The 21,033-nt window shown below is 29.5% G+C and overlaps 3 protein-coding genes and 1 non-coding gene across 5 annotated transcripts; 3 read left to right on the top strand and 1 right to left on the bottom strand.

The window, feature by feature from the left end:
- The first annotated feature begins 2,806 nt into the window (after positions 1–2,806).
- On the top strand, positions 2,807–5,361 carry LOC107017281 (glucan endo-1,3-beta-glucosidase 8-like). Of its 2 annotated transcripts, XM_015217541.2 has the most exons (4): positions 2,807–3,165; positions 3,271–3,636; positions 3,728–4,430; positions 4,837–5,202. In XM_015217541.2, exons 2-4 carry the CDS (start codon positions 3,317–3,319, stop codon positions 5,200–5,202), a joined length of 1,389 nt encoding a protein of 462 aa, XP_015073027.1. In that variant the 5' UTR covers positions 2,807–3,165; positions 3,271–3,316. The 2 variants fall into 2 exon arrangements, with proteins under 2 accessions (XP_015073027.1, XP_015073028.1); XM_015217542.2 differs by lacking the exon at positions 2,807–3,165 and having other exon boundaries at positions 3,317–3,636; positions 4,837–5,361.
- Positions 5,362–13,241: 7,880 nt separating this feature from the next.
- On the top strand, positions 13,242–15,504 carry LOC107017994 (transcription termination factor MTERF5, chloroplastic-like). Its single transcript, XM_015218318.2, has 2 exons — positions 13,242–13,354; positions 13,935–15,504. The coding sequence occupies exon 2, from the start codon at positions 14,090–14,092 to the stop codon at positions 15,266–15,268; it is 1,179 nt and encodes a 392-aa protein (XP_015073804.1). The 5' UTR covers positions 13,242–13,354; positions 13,935–14,089; the 3' UTR covers positions 15,269–15,504.
- Positions 15,505–16,181: 677 nt separating this feature from the next.
- Positions 16,182–16,255, top strand: TRNAI-UAU. Its single transcript has one exon. It is a non-coding gene; the product is annotated as a tRNA-Ile (tRNA).
- A 170-nt stretch (positions 16,256–16,425) lies between these two features.
- LOC107017993 (cytochrome P450 CYP736A12-like) lies at positions 16,426–20,021 on the bottom strand. The gene is made up of 2 exons (XM_015218317.2): positions 19,014–20,021; positions 16,426–17,111 (listed from the first exon to the last, which is right to left on the bottom strand). Exons 1-2 carry the CDS (start codon positions 19,899–19,901, stop codon positions 16,494–16,496), a joined length of 1,506 nt encoding a protein of 501 aa, XP_015073803.1. The 5' UTR covers positions 19,902–20,021; the 3' UTR covers positions 16,426–16,493.
- Between the last annotated feature and the right edge of the window lie 1,012 nt (positions 20,022–21,033).

Below are 21,033 nucleotides of genomic sequence, written 5' to 3'. Positions count from 1 at the left end.
CTATTGGTTTTTGAATTGAATATTTGCTAATACGTGTTATTGCTATTAAGACTTTGGATAAAATATGCAATTAAATATTTTTAATTTTTGGTATTAATTGGCGCCTTTATTCAAAAAGGCAAGCGCCTCGCCGCTCGCCTCGCCGCGTGGCGAGGCAGGCCCTTGTCGCCTTTTGTCGCCTCTCGCCGTCCACAACACTGAGTATAAGTCATCTTCTATTTATTTTTATTTTTGTCAAAGTACATTAGTTCCCCTAAATTTCTCAGGAAAACTCGATTGCACACTATTTTCTAGTCCAAAGTATTTGTCACAAATTTCGTTTTAAGAGTCGAGCCGTATAAATTTTAACTAGCATTAAAATATGTTTTTCATCATATTGATATGAGAATATGATCAAACAAATAAAAATAAATATTTACACGCCTTCATTTTCTTTTTTGCCATATCAACGTTTGCCGAGGTGTAATTTTTATTTATATAGTTGTGTTATTTGGAGCTATTTGGCCTTAGTTTTGTCCCGATATGATGATTTGACATGAGGTCCTTCATGTCTGGGATTTGATCTAGTCGTAGTCTTATTGGTTACTTGGGAGGCTATATGTGGTTCGAGGTTGGGACTACACTTTCTCCAGTTGTGGACTCACGGGGTTCCGCTCTCAGTAGTGTTAGCCATTCTCTGTACTCGTCGGGCCTATAGAGGTTCGTTCGGATTTTTAGTACTTATCTTGCACACGAGTGTATCTTTTGGATTTATAGGGGCCTAGTTAGGTTCAATTAGTTAGTTGTACTTATTTTATTTTTGTTCTTTGTACACTGATGTGCATCTCTTTTAAATTCCACTCTTTGACAGCTGTTTGTATTTTATTCTAGTATTTCATATTTGAAAGTCAAGAGGGGGGGTGAATTAAAATTTCCTTAAGTCGACTTTCTACTCTGGTTAGTCGACTCACCTGCACGTTAGTAAAACAGATAAATAGTAATAATAACTTGCAGTAAGTAAATAACACAGAGTGTTTTTTATACTGGTTCGGATCACCGATGTGGTGCCTAGTTCAGTCCCCTTGGGTAACAAGGGTTTCCTTAAGAGCTTGTTGAGAACTTGAGTGTTACAGAATGTTACGATTAAGAGCCCGTCTTATATGCAAATCAGACCTTCTTCTTTGACACAACCTCTACCTGTATAACCTACACTCAGATCTTTTTTTTTTCTTTACAATTGTTCACTCTAAGGTGTACAGAGTTTTATGAAAGATAAAAGAAGATTACAATATAAGTTGAAGTGAAGTGTGTGATATTATTGGTCTTCTGAGGTCTTCATTTATACGCTGAATGTTGAGGTGTATTTTAGCTCTATTTTGGAAAACCCAGGGGAATTTATTTCAATCAAGGTTTTTGTAATGATGCCTTGATTGAGTACGATTTCAGTTGATTTACTTCGAATTTGCCAAGTTGATTTCCGCCTTGAATCAGAGGTTGTCTAGTTGTCATCTGCTGATTTCTTTTGATCTTTCATTTTTTATTTTCTCTTGTAAGAATCTGCTTCCTTCGTTGATGAGACTGCTTTCTTTGTTGGAGCGATTTTCCTTCCAGTAGTGAGATTTGAATTTTAGTGATTGGTTTAGTCAATCACTGTTGATGCTCCTTTCCATAGATATTAAGTTTTCCCTTTTTGAAGTTCAGTAACCATAGTGACCATAGTTATTGTACTGTCCCTTATTTCTTGCGATTTGATTTGTCCTTGATTTGCTAGTAATTACATAATCCCTGATTTATTGCAAAGTAATTTGTCTTGATTTGTCTGCCTCCAAGGTCCTTGATTTCATCATATCAATCAAGATATGCTTGATTGATTCTGGAAGCTCTTATTATTTCTTTCCTTTTTTTTGTTTGCGTTGGGAATCAAGACATATCTCTTTTTTATGTCTTTACCTGCGAAGAATATGAATAACTGTTTTAGTGTCATTTATCAAAATCAACTGCATCTATGGAAATAACAATATTGCTATTACTTTTCTTGGTCGATCAGTCGGTCCATGAATATGTGTATTGAGTACTTGTTGTTTTCGTACTCATGCACGCTATACTCTGCATTTGTCTTATGATGTAGGTCCAAGCACTAGTTGTCAGTGCTCAAATTCGAGCCTTATGCAACTTCAACTTGGAGGCGAGGGTGAACACATGACATCCTGTACTTACCTATTTTTATTTATATTTTGTTGGCTCGTATTTTGTATTTTGAGATGAGTCTTGTATTTTGGGTTCGCTTTTGGAACTTACTCCTTTTTTTTAGAAACTTTGTACTTGTGAATTCTAGGTTCAGTAATGGATCTTTTATTGAATATATATTGATTTGCTTCTGCCTTGTTCTTCTATCTCTGTTATTTAATTGTCGCTTCCACCTTGTTTCTATCTTTACACTCATTAATGTCTGTTTTGGGTTACGGATTGACTTAATTATCAGTGGGTTATAGTAAATAAGGTATATGTGGATATTTTTACAACGATGAATATTCAAATTTTGGTTTTCCTCTTCATTTTTAATCAATACGAACTACGATATTTTTACAACGATATTTACATCAAATTAAAACAATTATTGAAGTTGAATTATGATTATGGCTCCAAACTAAACTGAAAAAATTGAGTGATTGGTATTGATAAATATTATTTCTACTAGATATTTACATCAAATTAATATAGATATTTTTTATACATATTTTTAGATGCAAGCCCATAATAAGCGGGCTACCCCATATTTCACGTTGTTTTTATTTTTTTTTCCTTCCTTTTTCTATGACAAAACTGATCCCCTAAAAAACATTAAAAATAAATTCACATTTTTCTATCTTTAAATTTGGTAACTCATATGTAACCTCTTTTATCCATGTAAAGGCAACCTCCTTTTTTGGGATCTTCAAATTTAATTAGGAGAACCCATAGAAATTTATTCTAGTTGCAAGATCGGAAAGGATTTAATTGAATTTCAGCGGTAAATTATATCGCGGAATTAAGGTAAAAATAAAAACAAATTGTTAAACTTCTTTGGAAAAAAAAAACATTTTTAGCAAAAATTGTTTTGGTATCATCAATGGCAGAGTTACATCATCCTAAGGGGACTAATTCAACTTAAATCTTTCGTCCGAAAATCATATTGTATTCCACAAGGTAAACACAAAAAAATTACAATTTTTTTTATACATACAAATTATTGATTCTTGAAAAAAGACAATTTTTAACCGTTGTTATATATACGTGATCGTAACATTTTAGGTTTTTCTATCAAATCTTCTTATTAAAATTTCTGACATCGCCCAAGATGAGGCTAATAATTACCATAGGCATATGTTTGGTCATGGCAACACAAGTGAATAGTTTTGTGGGCATCACATGGGGAAGGCAACAAACACAACAATTGGTTCCATCTATGGTTGTTGATTTGCTTTTACAAAATAAAATTTCACAATTGAGATTAATGACTTCAGGGTATGATATTATTGAAATATTTTCAGGCACTAATATTAGTGTTAGTGTTTTGATGGGAAATTCATTTATGTATCAAGCAAATAGGAAAGACCTTGCATATAATTGGGTAAATGATAGAATCAAGGATCCAATCAACAAAGGTGCAAACATAGTGTAAGTAATTTATCATTATTATATTATTATTATTTGAAAATTGACTTGTCGAAAATATTTTTGACATATGTGTCCTTTTTTATTTATTCAGGGAACTAACGGTGGGGTCCGAACCATTTTCTAATACGTTCTTAAAACAAGTAACGAACTACAATGTGGTGCCCGTGTTAAAACTCATGCGAGAAAGTCTCGATGAGATGGGTTTAGGTCATGTTAGAACAACGACTGCACATGGTATGGATGTATTGAATCACACAAAAGTTCCATCGGAGTCAGACTTTCGCGATGACATAAAACCACAAATGATCGAATCACTAGCGGAGTTCAATCGAACCGGAGCTCCCTTTGTTCTCATCATGTTCCCAATTCATTTCGTTAAAGACGTAATGAATTACACCATAGAGTTTGCGTTCTTTGATAATAATAGCGGATTTAAAATCAAAGATGGTAATATTACATACACAAACGCTGTGGAGTTAATGATCGATTCCATTGCGTGGGCAATAAAAAAAGCAGGATATGAAAATATGAAAATTATGATTGCTCAAATTGGATGGCCCACTGATGGATATCCACATGCAAATATTAAAAATGCAGAGAGATTTCACAAAGGGTTATTGAAATTTATAACATCAAAAAAAGGGACACCAATGAAGCCAGGGCCAATTGACATATATCTACATAGCTTGTGTGATGAGAATAAATTTCACAAGATGTTTGGTTCATTTCAAAGACATTGGGGTATTTACCAGGCAGATGGCAATCCAAAGTACAAGATTGATTTATCATTACAGGTACGCATGTTAAATGATCGATTTGAATTGAATCGAAATAACAATAGTGTATTTGAAAAATGGTCATTATATAGTGATAAAATTTCAAATGTCTCAAGTTAAACGTCATGACTTTAATTAGTGAAAAACTTTTTTTTCCTTCTTGAAGTTTTTCCATGAATCATAATCCATTTCCAAACCCTAACCAAAACTTTTTTTTGTTGTTGTTTTTTTTTATAAACTAATAATTTGTTATAACTATGTATAAAATATCAAACAAAAACTATTTTTATTGAAAGATTTTAAAAGGTCTCATTAGTCAATTTGGTCACATATTTAGCCTAAATAAGTCCAACTTTTTGATAGACCGCACTAAAATGAGTGAAGTTATATTTTCATGAGTTGATTTTATCATATCTTATTACAGGGCCGTGACGTGTTACCTACTCAAGCTAAGGGCATTGTGAAAATGCCAAATCGATGGTGCAAGTTCAATGGGGACACAACAAACATGGATTTGGTGAATAAGAATTATGATTTAGCATGTCAAGTTTCAGATTGTTCACAATTGGAACAAGGAGCTTCATGTGATGGACTAAGTTATGCTTCCAAAGTTTCATATGCTATGAATGCATTTTTTCAGAAAAACAAACAAGAAGTAAAAGATTGTGATTTTGATGGTTTAGGTCAAATTGTAGCAACAAATCCCTCTGAGCCAAATTGTGAGTTTCCCATTGAGATATTGTCATTCCAAGATCAAAGGGTTCAAAATGGTATGGTTTTAAGAGTTTGAAGAACAAAAAATAGAAATGAAGTTGTATTTCATTTTGAGTTTAAGTAATATACATTGTCAACGTAAGTTACATCATATCATTTTTTTGTCTGTTATAACATGTAACGTGTCTTATTTTTAAAATTTCAAATCTCACATAAATTTAAAGAAGTTTGCATATATCATTTGGACGATTTGACGATGTAGAAATTATATACTAGTAATGTTCGAAACTTTAAACTCCATATGTGATGCATGTCATTTAAAAGGCCAAATTGGACAACAATATCCCCAAAAAAGTCATATAATTCCTCTCTGCATTTTTACTTGTTCATTATATATAAAATGGATGTCCAACAATATAATATTTGTGCAGTTTACAAGATTAAAAGATAATTTATTATTTATTTTTATCTATTTTACTCTTGCTATTAAATACTAGTATTCAATATCTAATACATTTTCCAAAGCATCAAATTTTATATTCAAATTCTAATCGTGTAATGGTTGAAATTCTAAATTTACCACTACTACTATTTTATGTAGTTATTTAATACTCCATCCGTCTAATAATATTTGTCCACTATATTAATAGTTGTCCAGCAATACTTGTCCAGTTTAAAAAATCAAGAGATAATTTATTTTTTGTGTCTATTTTACTCTTGTTATAAAATATTATTTATCATCTAACACATTTCTGAAAAAGTAAATTTAATATAAGTCAAATAGTAAAATAGTAATATTATGTCTGTTATTTATTGTTTCTTAAGAAATATGTCAAGTCAATATAGTAGACAACTATCGTTGGACGGAGGGAGTATTAAGTGTGAGAAGAAGAAAAAATTGTCTTGATTTGTTAAAATGGACGAGCACTCCACCCCTCCATCTTTACTTGTCTATGTTTAATTTGACATACCACTTAAGAAGCGCTAAATAAAATGATAATTTTATCATATCACCTATACTACTGAGAGTCGCTTAACTTTCATTTATAACCTCAAAATCACTCAACTATAGATTTTCCTCACAGAAAGTCACTCAGCTAATAATTTTTTTCATAAAAAGTCATTCAACTTTCTTATTATAACTTCAAAGTCGCTCAACTATTGATATATCATTTAGGAAGTCGCCCGACCAATATAAATATGTTTTCATTAAATTTTAGGTGATTTTCTAATGAAATATCAATAGTTGAGTGACTTTAAAGTCATAAAAGAAAGTTGAATGACTTTCTATGAAAAAGAAATTATTATTTAAATGACAGTCTGTGAGAAACTTATAGTTGAATGATTTTAATGTTATAAATGAAAGTTAAATGCCTTTATGTAAAAAAAAAGTATTAATTGAATGACCATATAAGATATTGGTGCCTTACACCACTTCTGGGATGAGCTAGCGTGGATCGATACATACTTGAATTCAGCTATCATTTTATTCAACTCTTCATGCATATATGTGTTTCTTTTAGTGTCTCTAGTCATTATAAATGATTTAACTTAAGGTCTAGGTCTTTTTCTATTTATAATGTGTACGTGGTAAAAGTGTAGTGAAAAGGGAAGTTGACTACACTTTTATTATGTTGTGAAAATGAAATTGACTACACTTTTACCATTTTGTGAAAAGGAAAGTTGACTATACTTTTATTATGTTGTGAAAATGAAAATTGACTACATTTTTACCATGTTGTGAAAAGGGAAGTTGACTATACTTATGTCATGCAGTGATTAGGAAAGTTCTAGAAGGTGGAATCAATATATATATATAAATGAGGATCATAGAGGAGCTGATGTGGCACCTCTCTATGGCCTCTATTTCAATTTCTTTTTTTCCTCCTTTTTTTTATTTTTTTTTCATTTCTTTTCATTAAATAATTTGTTTATTAATAAAAAAAATTATTCATATTTATTATTCTATTCATTCATATTTATTATTCTAATTATACCTAATAAGTTACAACAAAACCTCCATCTATTTACATTCCCTACTTAAATAATATGTCTTTTCAACTTATTTTTAATTATTCTTATGGTTTACACAAACTATAAATAACAACTATCTATGTTCAATGATCATTCTCATTTTCTCATTCTTTCTTTTTATTAGTATAGTTTTTTCCTTTTTACATTTTTTTCTTCATCTTTTTCATCAATCATGTACTTTATAAGTTCACCATATGATCTTCATATTGATAAAGATCATAGATATATTCTTCAAGATTCATCAAATTGATGTTTGCATTAGTTTGGTACAAGTTTATGAAAATGAAGAAGGAATCATAATTATTTCAAGATTTCATCAAGAAGATGGTCATATTAGTAAAAAAGTTTGAATGATTTCCAAATATTTTGAAGATTAATTCATTCATGTATTGTTTTGATTATATTTTTTAGTTAGATATATAATTTCATGCTATTCAACAAAAATTAAATTATGAAACTCTACTAATTAACACATTAGAAAGCTCAATTAACATTATTTTCTTCATTTTACTTTGCTCTTTTTCTTCTTCTTCTTCTTATTATTATTGTTGTTATTATTGTTGTTATTATTATTATTATTATTATTATTATTATTATTATTATTATGAATGAAGATGAAAAGTTATATAGTTTTATTTTTATGTAATTTTTTCGTCAAGTTCTAATTAATATTTTAATTTTTGTCACGGTTGAAAAATATAGTATTGCACATGATACATTTCTTATAGCTATTGCATATTGATATCCCTAAAAAATATATGATGTAGTTTATCATATTAAAAAATAGTCATAGACTAAACAAAAAATAAATTAATTATTTGTAGTACTTTTAAAAAATTTAATGAATAAATAAATTATTTAATGAAAAGAATGAAGAAATTTTTTTCCCTTAGTCACATTAATTATATTAAAACTAAAAAGTGTAATTTATTTAACTTCTCTTAATTATTGAAAATGAGAAACATAAAAAAAAGTGATGTGACATTTACCTTCTCTTTATTGACCTTTTTTCTTATTTAAATTAATTAATTTTTGTAAAAGTAATTTACTTAATTAATTAAAAATAATTTTTATTAATAGAGAAACATTTACAATAAAAACTTTTCACATACTACTTTATTAGGAGTAAATAATAATCATCCATAACTCACATCTAATTTACAATCCTAATAGATTAATTTTCCACTTTCTTTTTCTTTTTTTTTTTCATCTTCTTATGATTATAATTTTGGAATAAAAATTTTAAAAATATATTTTAAGTTATTTTCTCTTTATTATTTACTTACAACCAATATATCTATTTACATATAAAGTTAGAATGTTAGAAATAAATAAGATGATGTGGTACATTTCTATCACTTCCGATCACATTTATCTTTTCTCTAAATTATTTAGCATGTTTTTTATTTTTCTTCACCAGTGTGATATTGTAAAATATATTTTCAAAATTTCCTCTTCAAATAATTACTTAATAGTATTATTTTGCATAATTAACATTTTTTTTATATATGTAACTTTTATTTTTAATTGTTAATTAATAATATTCATGACTTCAAAACCTTTCATGTGGATAACCCCCTAAAGTAATTAATGTGCAAGTTATATAGTTTTTCTTATCTTACTTAGTTGCTACAAGTAACAATTTTAAAGAGATTTTCTATAGAGTTTTTGTATTTTATTAGTATTTTTTTATATATTATAAATTTATAAGTGTTTATTAACAGTTTGGTATATTGCAACAGTTGCTTTTTTTTCGTTCTGTAATGATAATTATTGTGTTGCTATTTTTTTTAAATATTGAATGTTTGCTTTTCATATTAGATTCATGTTAAATTAAAAAAATTAAGTAGAGTATATTGTTTAGTTGAATAATGAAAATATGATACTCCTATTGAATTGCTTATGTAGTGTTGACATGATTTCTCAATATACCGAAGATGATTTTCACCAAAATAAAAGTCAACCTTTTATTATTTTACAAGCAATAGATTCTAAAAGATGTAATTATTTTAGATAAAATAATATGATTAGCATGACTTGAAATTAATTGTATATTTCCACTCTAGGAATTTCATTCACACACACACACATATATATATGATATGTTTTCTAATTTATTAATTATTGGTTATCAATTTGTTTAGAGTAACTTTTATCATTAATATTTTTTTTATGAATACTGTATAATTTAACTCCCTCCTAAAATATAATTTAGAATTTACTACAGTCGCATAAACAAAAAGAAAATTTTCATGAAATTATTTTTCTTTCTTTACATGTTTCTAAAGATAACATACCAAATAAATTTTAAACAAAAAAATTTATTTATAAATCTAATAGTGTCTGCGCGAAGCGCGGATATGTTAACTAGTGTGAGGATAAGAACAATGACATGGTGAAGTATTTTTTAGTGAGGTGGAAACAGAATATAAAAATAGTATTCCTACAAAGTAAAAATAGCAGTATTAAGATATTTATTTATTTAAACACTTTATTTAGAATTTAAATTAAGCTAAAATAGGTAAATCATTTTTTTTCGAAATTCTCCTTTTAAAAAGAATCAAAACAAAATGAAACTAATATGTACGAATGTGATTTTTTCGTCTTGTTTCTCATGATTTTCTGGAAGATTGATTAAAAAATGAACTACACAGTGTAACAAAATTATATTATTTTTAGAAAAACAATTATAGAGCTTAACATAAATATAATAATTTACATATTTAATAATGAAAAAATTATGTGTTTAAGCAAATTTATAGTATTTAATTACTCATAGCTATAGTTTGTTATAATTACTACTAGCGACTTACATTATACTTAATTATGTGGGCTGACATGAGTTTATATAATTAGTCACGTTTGTATATGTATAATTCACCACATTTGCATAATTCGCGGTTAACAGTTCTTTGTTTGATTTTTTTTGTATATGATTGTTTGTATTTGTATTGACGATAATTTCCTTTGGTTTTTCAGTTTTGTCATCGTATACATTCAATCTTTTTGTGTATAACTTTTTTAAAATTTGTATAAACGTGTAGTTTTTGGATTTTCTATAATATGATTTTGTTGGAATTCTGACCGCCGAATTTGCTTAAGGAACAGGTTTATTCTATATGTTCCTGTGCAGATTACAACAATTACGTTTTGTGAAACAAATAAAATAATGACACAATATTTTATTGCAAACCCCAACTCACAAGGGTAATAATCACGACCTACACCTCTGTAGGATTTGACTCCACTTTATTAAACTTTGAACATCAACAATAGATTACAAGCCTCTGTAACCAAAGGAATTATAAACTCTAATTCCAAGCTAAGAAATCATAAACTCTAATTCCTAACTACCCAAGACAAAAATTTCCAGGTTTAAGTCTTCTATCGTCCGTCAAGTTTTGATCTTCTCTCTATGTAAGTGCGCAATCTTCTTCAAGCGAATCTATCGCCCTATTTATAGATTTGGACTTGAATCCAAAACCTATTTCAACTAGAAATCATATCCTACTTTGTGTGGAACTCCTAGTTAAACTCGAACTTGTCTTCGCCGCATCTTCAATTCCTTGTTTAACTCGAAATTCCTCTTCACGTAGAATTTCTCGTTGGACTCGTCTTGAAAAAAAAACCTTTCTACGTATAATTTCCTTAAATAAGTTTCTCCTTTAACTATGTCGCCTCAAGCTATTTCCTTAAACAAGTAGGAATAGTTCCTTTATCACTGTCGCCATAAAAGAAACCTTGTAGCATTAGCACTTCTCTTTGTACTTTGCATTGAAAGAAAACTTCTTACGTGATTTTCCTTATTAGCTTATAAAAATTGTTTTCCTTTTGAACACAATTTTCCTTAAATAGGTAGTCGCTGCCTCAAGAAAACTTACGCTCAGTTTTCCTTAAATAAATAGAAAATATTTCTGGAATCCCATTTAGAGTTGGACTAACTGAAACATGTTGTTACTACCTGTTCTACGCAACTTGTTCCACGCAACCTATTCTAGGAAACTTTGTCATAGTTCAAAATAACGTCTTTTCACAGATTTATATATATGTATAATATACTGATTCAAGTGGATGTGAAAAAAGAGCAGTCGAGCAGGAACAAAAGGAAAATGAAATTGAGATTTTATGCTTTATTATTTTTAGTTTAATATCATTCACTTATATATCTCAATACATATAATATGTGTCATCGTCATCATGGATTGTCCTCTTGTATTGAAATAGTTAAAAAATCTGATTTCGCATGTATATAGTTGTTAAAAATGAGTACAAGAAGAACATGAACAAAAAAGAAACCGAGGATTTCTGATTATCAATTTTGTATATAGTAAAATATTTATATACATAGACATTTGTATTATTATATAACCACAAGTTGAACTGTTGATCTATGAATATAATTATATTTGATACATAAGCACTCTGTCAAATTTAAAAAGTTAATTAGGGAATTCAAGTATAGTTGGGTACATCAATACTATATTGTTAGCCTTTTCAAAATTTTATTTAGAAGAATACTTATACAATTTGATACCCATAAATTGTATTTATTTTTTGCTCATTTGTCTGATGTATTCATATTTATACAGTTTGATACCCATAAATTGTTATTTTTTTCATTTGTCTAATGTATCTATATTTTTACTCAACAACAGTGTTGAAATGTATTCATATTCTATACATAAATACTTGTATTATTATATAAGCACAAGTTAAAATGTTGATTTGCGAATACAGTTATATCTAGATACATAAGTACTATATCCAAGATAAAAGGTTGATTAGGAAATACAAGTATAGTTGTATCCAACATATTCATTTTTGTGTTTAACAACAATATATTCATTGTATTCTATATTGTCGTATTCATTTTTTATTTAACAACTATTGTATCTGTTGCCATGTAGTTCACCTATTCAAAATCGAAATACTTAACCTTCATTCACAGATTCAACAATTTGCTTACAAAATTAACAAAAAAAAATTATTAATACTTTCCGACGTCAGAATAAGAAATATGGAGACAACAAAGAAAATTGAGTATGATGTATCACAATTTTTAAAAACGTGTCAAAAGTGTGGTTTTTAACCCAAAAAAAATTCAAAGGGCCCATTTCGAAAGACTTATTTACACGTTTCTATTTTTATTTTTCGAATCTCCTGAAAGAAAATCCTAAATTCGCCAGTGCTTAAAGATATATTAATGTATAAATTAAAAAAACTATACAAAAATATAACAAAAATGACATAAATTATAGTCATTTATAATAAATAACATACTTATAGCTATTGACATTTATTAACCCTATAAATATAATTATTTTTATAAGTTAGCTCAACTTTTTCAAAAAGAAATGCACATGGACAATATGCAAATTCCATATCGAAATGGAGTAAAAATGAAGAATTTATATGACATAAGTTCACACGGTACATATATAGTTTATTTGGCCAAAGAGAAGAATATGTATGTGCTTAGGCTATGACAATTAACTTTTATATTATTTCATATAATGATTTTAACAATTTATTATAGGCTATTTGCTTTTTAATTCATGCAGCAAAAATTGTTGGACCACACTACAATGTAAAGAAATTTTATAATTAGCCAAAAATTCCGCTAACCAACACCCAAGTTGGAAACTTTAATCTATTATTTTACAATAATAGACGTGGTTAGATGCTTAATTAAAACTTAGATTTAAAAGTATGAAATTTAAGTTAAACAAATCATTAAAAGAAAAGTTTGTATTTTAAAAAAGACAAACAAAATGAAAATGTGTATACAAGAATACTTTTTTCAATTTATATCCGCTCTTTCTTCTTTTGAACAAGTTAGAAATATTTTTATCGTTCACCTTTACTTGTTAGAAATAAATTTTCACTTTTAATAGATAGAGAAAAAATAATTATTTTTTATCTGTTCTACCCTCAATATTAATTATTTCTAACGATCTTAAACTATACGGAGGTAGTATAATTTTGAATAAAAAAGAACATTTGGGCCAGAAGAAAATATAGTTGGCCCAATAGATATCGAACTTATAGGCCCAAACTTTATCTATTGGGTTTGATAAGAGCAATGGACCATATCATTTTCCAACTCTCCGTCCATATATTTCTCGGGCTAACTCCTCGGCGATTTCTATCTCCGACCAGCTACTCGGCGATATCATCTCCGGCCAAATCGAGTTGTAAGTCCGTCATCCTCTCTTTTGCTTTCTTCTCTGTAATTCCATCCTCTGTATTTGGAAACAAAAACCCTAAACCCCTTTCAATTCCATTGTATGGTTTTCTGAGTTTTTCTTTAGCTTTATGATTTATTTTGCATTCTCCTTTGTGTTTTATAGTGATATTAGCTCGTAAGTTGTGTAATTTTATTGATATACCATTGTGAAGTTCCTGGAAAAGTTTAGTAGAATGAGGAAAAAGATATCAATGTGTCAAAGATGAAATTTTTAGGCAAAATGTATGGACAAATACTCAAACTTGGCGTAAATCTGGCAACTAAGGACTCCAATTTATATCGGAATGTGAAAAATAATTTTTAAGAGTGGTAGAGGGAGTAACTATTTGTGTAATCTGTGAACTTAATGTGTTACTCTGTTTGAATTAGTTTTAAAATGAGTTTCCATTACTGTGTTTTTATCGATTTTAGTTTATAGGTCTCAAACATTTCAACTCGTAGAGATAGGATGGCTTCATATAACACAATAGCTTACTCCTTTCTATAAATTAATCGAAGTGTTGATATTTATTCACCTTTCTTTCCAGGGAAGTGGTGAAGTTTAAGGAAAAGCATGGGTAGCTTATGTGTTCTACTTTGACTAGCTTTGTTCAAAGTCTTCTCTTAAATCCTTTAAGTTCATATTTTTCTTGTCTCTATAAGTCTTTCTCGTTGTTTCCCGTGAAAAGATTGAGAAGGACTCATGATCTCCATCCAACTGCGCTTCCGTTCATTATCTACTCACTTACATCATCTTACTGGTCCTTTTTCTTCTTTCCACATATCTCTCTCCTCTCTATCTCAGGTAGTAACCAAAAAGTCTGCTCAAAATGCAAACCAAGAAAATCCTGTTCTCCTCAACTACCTAATAAACACGTTGGGTTTTCCAAAACCTAAAGCCCTTACCATATCCGGTCGTTTATCATGGGTCACAAGTGTTGAAAAACCTAAATTGGCTGTACATTTCTTCAAGTCCGTTGGATTCACAGATGCACATATCCAATCCGCTGCTTGTACCGTCCCCCAAATCCTTCTTGCTGATGTTGAAAAAATACTCAAGCCAAAGATCCAGCTATTACAAGAATTGGGTATCACTGGTTCTGATCTGGGTAGGCTTCTGTCCACAAAGACAATATTATTAACACGTAGCCTGGACAAAATACTAAAGCCTTCCATTGAAGTTCTCAATAATGTCCTTATAAAAAGTACTGATAATGGTGATTGGTTTCGGGTTTTGCTAAGGTGTGATTGGGTTATTTATGGATCTCCTCACTTGAGACTGCTTCCTAATATTTCATATCTGCAAAGCGTTGGAATTGTTGGGTCTCAACTATCATCACTCTTGAAGAGGCAACCTCATCTTTTTGTTACACATGGATCTAAGCTTAAAAAACTTGTCTCTGAACTTATGGATATCGGGTTTTCTACTGATTCAAGAATGTTGGTGCATGGCCTTCATACATTAAGTTGTATGAGTCAAGAATCTATTTCGAGGAAATTACTGTTGATTCAGAGTTTTGGTTTCTCCAAAAGTGAGTGCATGGTAATGTTTAAGAGGGCACCATGCTTATTCCGTGGTTCAGAGAAGAAAATAAGACTCGGACTAGAGTTCTTCTTGGAAACAGTGAAGTTAGAGAAGTCAATTTTAGTACAGCGTCCTACTCTGTTGATGTTTAGTATGAAGGAAAGAGTGATTCCGAGATATCAAGTTTTTCAGCTGGTAAAGTCGAAAAAGCTTATGAAGAAAGACCCAAAATTTTATGATATGATGTGTTTGACAGAGCATAACTTCTTGGAGAAGTACGTATCGAGATTTACAGAGAATGCAGAGGAATTATTGATCGCTTACAAAGGCCATCGTCTAGATTTAGGAGAAGAGTAAGAGTGTTCACTGGAAAATTTGCTTGAAATATTTTCTTTCCCTGGTTTTGATCTATAGGCTTCGGAAATGTGCGGTGAAATAGGGTGCATTCGTATTTCTATTTGTATTGTTGCTTTGATGAAAATGATGCTTGTGTTATGGCATAAGAGGCCATGAAATAGAAAATAAGGCTATAGTTTTAGCACATTGATCTTAATTTCTCCCTTCTGATGAGTAGTTTCATTTCCTTTTACGTATGTGACAACTTTGAAGTCCTCATACGATAAAGTCATTTGGTTGTTGGTTAGAATTATACAGGTATTATTAAATATCAAGAATAGTCATGTACGGTTTAGTTATGTTGGATTTTGGACTGGTAACTGAATATTGGTGGTGAATTTTATACTACATATCAACTAAAAATGAAACCATTGTATACATGGGTATTAGTTATATTATGCTGGTTTTAATTCATAATAATTTCACTTCCTAACGAGCAATCAAACTAGTTCGGATATATTATAAAATAAATTGAATATATAATATGTAGCTCAGATACATTAAATACCGGTTTGAATGCATTAATATGTAGCTCGAATACATTAAAGAAATAAGGGATTTTAGAGATTTTTAAAATAGAAGGGAATATTGGAATAAGAAAAATATAATATATGTATTTCAGTAATTTTTTCATAAATTAATCATTTCATTGCAATCGATGCGAGAACATGAGAAATGGTTAATCACCAAGCTTGAGGTGTGCATAAATGATAATTAACCACAATTACGTAGTGAATTACTATCTATAAACACATCCTATTTTTTATGCATTTATTGACTTGATATAAATACCGAGCAATCATGAATGGTTCTTACCTTGTATGAGTAATTTGTTACTATCAATAAAATTTTAAACGCACAAAAAGCATCAGGTGGTCCCGTAGCTCAGTTGGTTAGAGCGTTGGTCTTATGAGCCGAAGGTCGCGGGTTCGAGCCCCGCCGGGACCAGAGATTTAAATAGTGTCATTATTTTTGAGTTTTTACTTGTAAAAAAAATAAGTTATTTTTAAAAATACCTACATTCTTTTTAATTTTTTATTTCTTAAAGATCAATCATTCAAATCAAATTATTACATGTGTAGTAGTGGTCAGTGCAAATTAATTATTAAGTAATAATATAAAGAAAATTGTTTTTTATTCGCATCTGAAAAATAAAACACACACACCTCGATTCAAGAATATTCAATTACATGGACAACCTATAATTAGGAATAGCCATTAGATGTTTGGCTCTACTAACAACAAGACCAAATTCCTCACCCATGTCCAAATCATTTGGTAACATGCCATTTGGAAGTTCCCAATCAAAGCAATGAACCAATTGTGCCACGATCAAACGTATTATGATAAGTCCTAGTTGTAAACCAGGACAACGTCTTCTTCCGGATCCAAATGGAAGAAGCTCAAAATCATGTCCACGAAGATCTATACTACTCCCCACAAATCTTTCTGGAATAAATTCATCTGGATTATTAGGCCACACCTTTGGATCGCGCCCTATAGCATAGGTATTCACTAATATTCTTGATTTTTTTGGAATAAAATAACCATCAATAGTGCAATCTTCAATAGATTGATGAGGGAGTAGTAATGGTGCCACAGGATGAAGCCTTAATGATTCTTTTATGACCATATTTAAGTATTCCAATTTTTCTAAATCCAACTCCTCCACCATTCTTTTCATTCCAATTTTTTCTTCAAATTCTTTTTGAAGTTTTTTCATTATGTTTGGTTGCCTTAACAGTTCTGAGAGTATCCAATCAATTGTTGTTGCTGAAGTATCCATTGAAGCTATTAGCATATCCTGTTAATAATAATAGTTTAAATATACCCTTTGTTATGTTAAAATATGATGAGAAGGCATATTTGAAAAAAAAAGATAACACAAAAGATAGATTTGAACCGAAAATACAATGGGAAATATATTTATATTATTTCTAATAGTACAAGGGTATATTGACACTTTATTGTTTACAGGAAATAGACTCAAATATGTTATTGAACTTTTAGAAAAGACTCATTTATGTCATCCATTAAAAGTTTGGCTCATTTATGTCATTGATGTTAAAAGAAAAGGCTCATCCATGCCTTTTTTTTTTAACTTCGGTTTTGCGAAACCATTTTTTACACACCAAACAAGGTTTAACATTTTTCTACTGGTATTTTTGGATCAAATTTATACTTTTTGCTTGTTTTTCTTTAAGAACACCAAGAACACATGAAGAACATAAACAACTCTCAAATTTTCAACATCTTCAATTCTTCACAAAATCATCTCAAATTTCGGCTACATCATTAATTTATTTTTTAAAAAAAAAAATCAAAATTCTAACATCATTTGCAGAGTTCAAAAAATTCATCAATATTTTAAAAATATATTCCGAAAACGAAATCAGTCCAAAATTTCAAAATTTTCTTTGATTCTTGTTTTTGTATTTTTTTACAGTAGATCTTTGTTGACTAGTGTTTTTTGAGTTTATGTTCATAACTTTAAATGATTTGAAGTTGTGGAGAACCTACCATTAAAGAATGTTGAAGTTTTGAAACTTTGAAGAAATTTCAATTGGATCTTGTTGAGTAAGGTTGAATTGGAGTTAAAAAGAAATTGAGTTTTGATATCTAACTTGGAGGAAAACTATTCTTAAAATTTGAGGTGATTCGTGAAGAATTGAATAAGTTTGAAATTTGGGAATTGTTAATGTTCTTATGTGTTCTTAGGGATGTAGAAGCAAAAAATGTACATTTGATCCAAAAACACCAATAGAAAAGTGTTAAACCTTATTTGGTGTGTAAAAAATAATTTTATAAAAATCGAAGTTAAAGAAAATGTCATGAATAAGTCTTTTCTTTAACAGTAATGACATAAATAAATCAAATTTTTAATGAATAACATAAATAAATCTTTTCTAAAAGTTCGATGATATATTTAAGTTTTTTTCCTTATTTAAAATAGCATGAAGAAAAAAAAAAAGGAGTGGGGTAGTTGAAATTATTGAGTGGACCAAAAAATTAAGAGGGGTTATGTCATAAGTCAAAAATATCTTTCAGATGATCATAATTCATAAGGGAAAAAATGACTCTTGTGGACGAAAGTTGCCAACAATTAAATATATAAGAGTACTCTCATAGAGTACAGTCTGAAGAGGATATAATATATATATATATATATATATATATATATATTTAGATAAAAATATTATTTTTGATAAATTTTCTATCTAATAGAAAATGATAGTTCACGCAGTATTAATAAATAACGAAAAAATGAAAGAGAAAATAATCAAACTTAAAAGGATAAGAAACTACAACTAATAATAGTGTGGCTAATAGAACAAAGAAACAAAGCGAGACAATATTTAATACTCTAACTAATCTTTTATCTTAATTTGTGACTTTATTAAAGTATAATGTAACTTGTCAAATATATTGATCGTAGTATTTCTACGATCGAGATATTCCCCCTCCCTCTCTATCAATCAAAACACAAAAAGAATAATATTTTAGCCCATTGACACCCCTATTAGGTGTAAATTCATGCAACTTACCATGTCAAACGAAAAATCATGACACATTTAAAGCCCTATTACAAATGCTTAAAAGGTAGAATCTTAACAAATAATGAAGACGGCATGATGCATGACATAAATTTTTCTCCTAGTGACGGTGTATATAACTTAAAATGCGTAGACGATAGACAAAAACTTACCAATAAAATAGCTTTAACATGACCACGATCGAATTGAAACTCAGTTTCTCCAGATTTCATGATGTTCAACATAGTATCAACAAAATCCTTGTTGTTTTGATGTTGTCCTTTTTTATCACTCTCTTCATGTTCATCAATAATTTTCTCTAAAAAATTATCAAACACCTTGCTAACTGCCTTCATTCTTCTTGTTAATCCTTGAAGATCCAATTTACCAAGAAAGGGGAAAAAATCTCCAAGATTAGGAGCTGCTGCTAATTGTAACCCTTCATTAACAACACTCTTAAATCCCTTGCAACCAAATTCCTCATCTTTATATTTTTTCCCAAAAATCATCCTACAACTTATATCGACCGATAAACGTGTTACAATCTCACTCAAATCAACCACAATTTTTTCATGAGATTTTTTCTTGAGAGTTTCAATCAATATATTCAACTCTTCCCTTCTCATGGATTGAAATGAATTGATTTTTAGAGTGCTAAGTAGCTCTAATGTGCATAATTTTCGCATATTTCGCCAATAAGGACCATATGTACCAAAAGTCAAGTTCTTTTGGCCATATGAAATGTATTTTGCAGCTTCATGAGGTGGTCTACTAGCAAAATTTTGATCATATGTCTTGAGAAATTGCTCAGCTACATGAGGAGAAGAGGCAATTATGTTGTCAACAAACCCTAATTTTAAGTACATGATTGGACCATATTTTTTGGCTAAATTGTTCAAATCTTGATGAGGGTTTTTGCCTAACAAATGATGAAAATGTCCCAAAATTGGGATCTCTTTGGGACTTGGTGGAAGTTTTTTTCTTTTGTTGTTTCTCCATAGCTCATGAAGGAGATAGAGAAGAGCTAAACCTATTGAAAATGTGGTCCAAAATAAAGCCATGGTATAAGAGTTAGGCTCCTCAAGGGGATAAGAGGAATTGAATTATATATATAATTTGTTGAAAGGTCATAAGAGCTTAGGGGTTGCCTGGTTGAGAGACAAGTCCATGTAGGAATAATAATATAATAATGATAAAATTGCTAATATTTTCTTTTCAAAAAGCAAGGTTAGGATCCTTTTATTGTGTTTTGACTATTATTGCATTATTTTTAATTTATTGTTGTTGTTGCTCCCTTGTGATAAACTTTTCATTGTTTCCTTATGACTTGCTATATATTTTTTTATATGAACTTGATGTAGTTGAGCCCAGAATCTTTTAAAAATAATTTTTCTATCTCGATAGTATCAAGGTCTCTGTACATTTCCTGAATTACATTTTAAGGAATTTTATTGGATATATTGTTGAAAAGCATGGCTAGGATTTGTTATATCAGGGCTGGACCTAGAGTTCTACCAATTAATTTGACAAAATTGTATAGTTCCGATGAAAATTTTGTATTATAAAAAGGAAAATTTACCTAAATATATAATTTATGCTATCATATTTTTAAAAATTTTCTATCATTTGAATTTTTTTTAATAAAAATTCCTATTTTCCTCACTTTCTCTCCTATTCTCAAATACATCACTCTTACCGAAGTATCGGGACATGTGTGTCTTGTATCAACAAAGATAATGTATCAGGACGCGATGTATTGGGACAAGTGTGTAACACCTCTATATTTAAAAGAGCTAAAAATAAAAAGAACTAAATTGGAAATATAAAAAATCTGAAATTTTGGCAAGTTATGCTAAAGATAAGTTTTGGGTCAAATTCAAACGACCATAACTTTTAGTACAAGATGATTTAGGTGGTTTCTAAGATATCAAGTGCATGAAAGGTATTGGAATCCTCTTTCCAACGACGCCAAGTTAGCTTAAAGCTCGTATGAGGGAGATATGCTCATTTGAAGTCGGGTTGTCCAAATAAGGAAAGTTATCCGAATTTAAAAGAGGTATTTTGGTGTTTTCCTTTCCCAATCAGATATAAACGAAATTTGATAATACTTAGGGGTCTAAACCGCTTGGTTCAGTTTTGCAAATCTTAAATTATACTAGGGTTTTGAGAGAAGTTCAAGAAGAGGAGAAAATA

The sequence above is a fragment of the Solanum pennellii genome, chromosome 4, assembly GCF_001406875.1.
Source record: "Solanum pennellii chromosome 4, SPENNV200".
NCBI classification, from domain to species: domain Eukaryota; kingdom Viridiplantae; phylum Streptophyta; class Magnoliopsida; order Solanales; family Solanaceae; genus Solanum; species Solanum pennellii.
The sequence above is the reverse complement of the archived record's forward strand: the minus strand, read 5'-3'. Positions and strand labels throughout refer to the sequence as shown.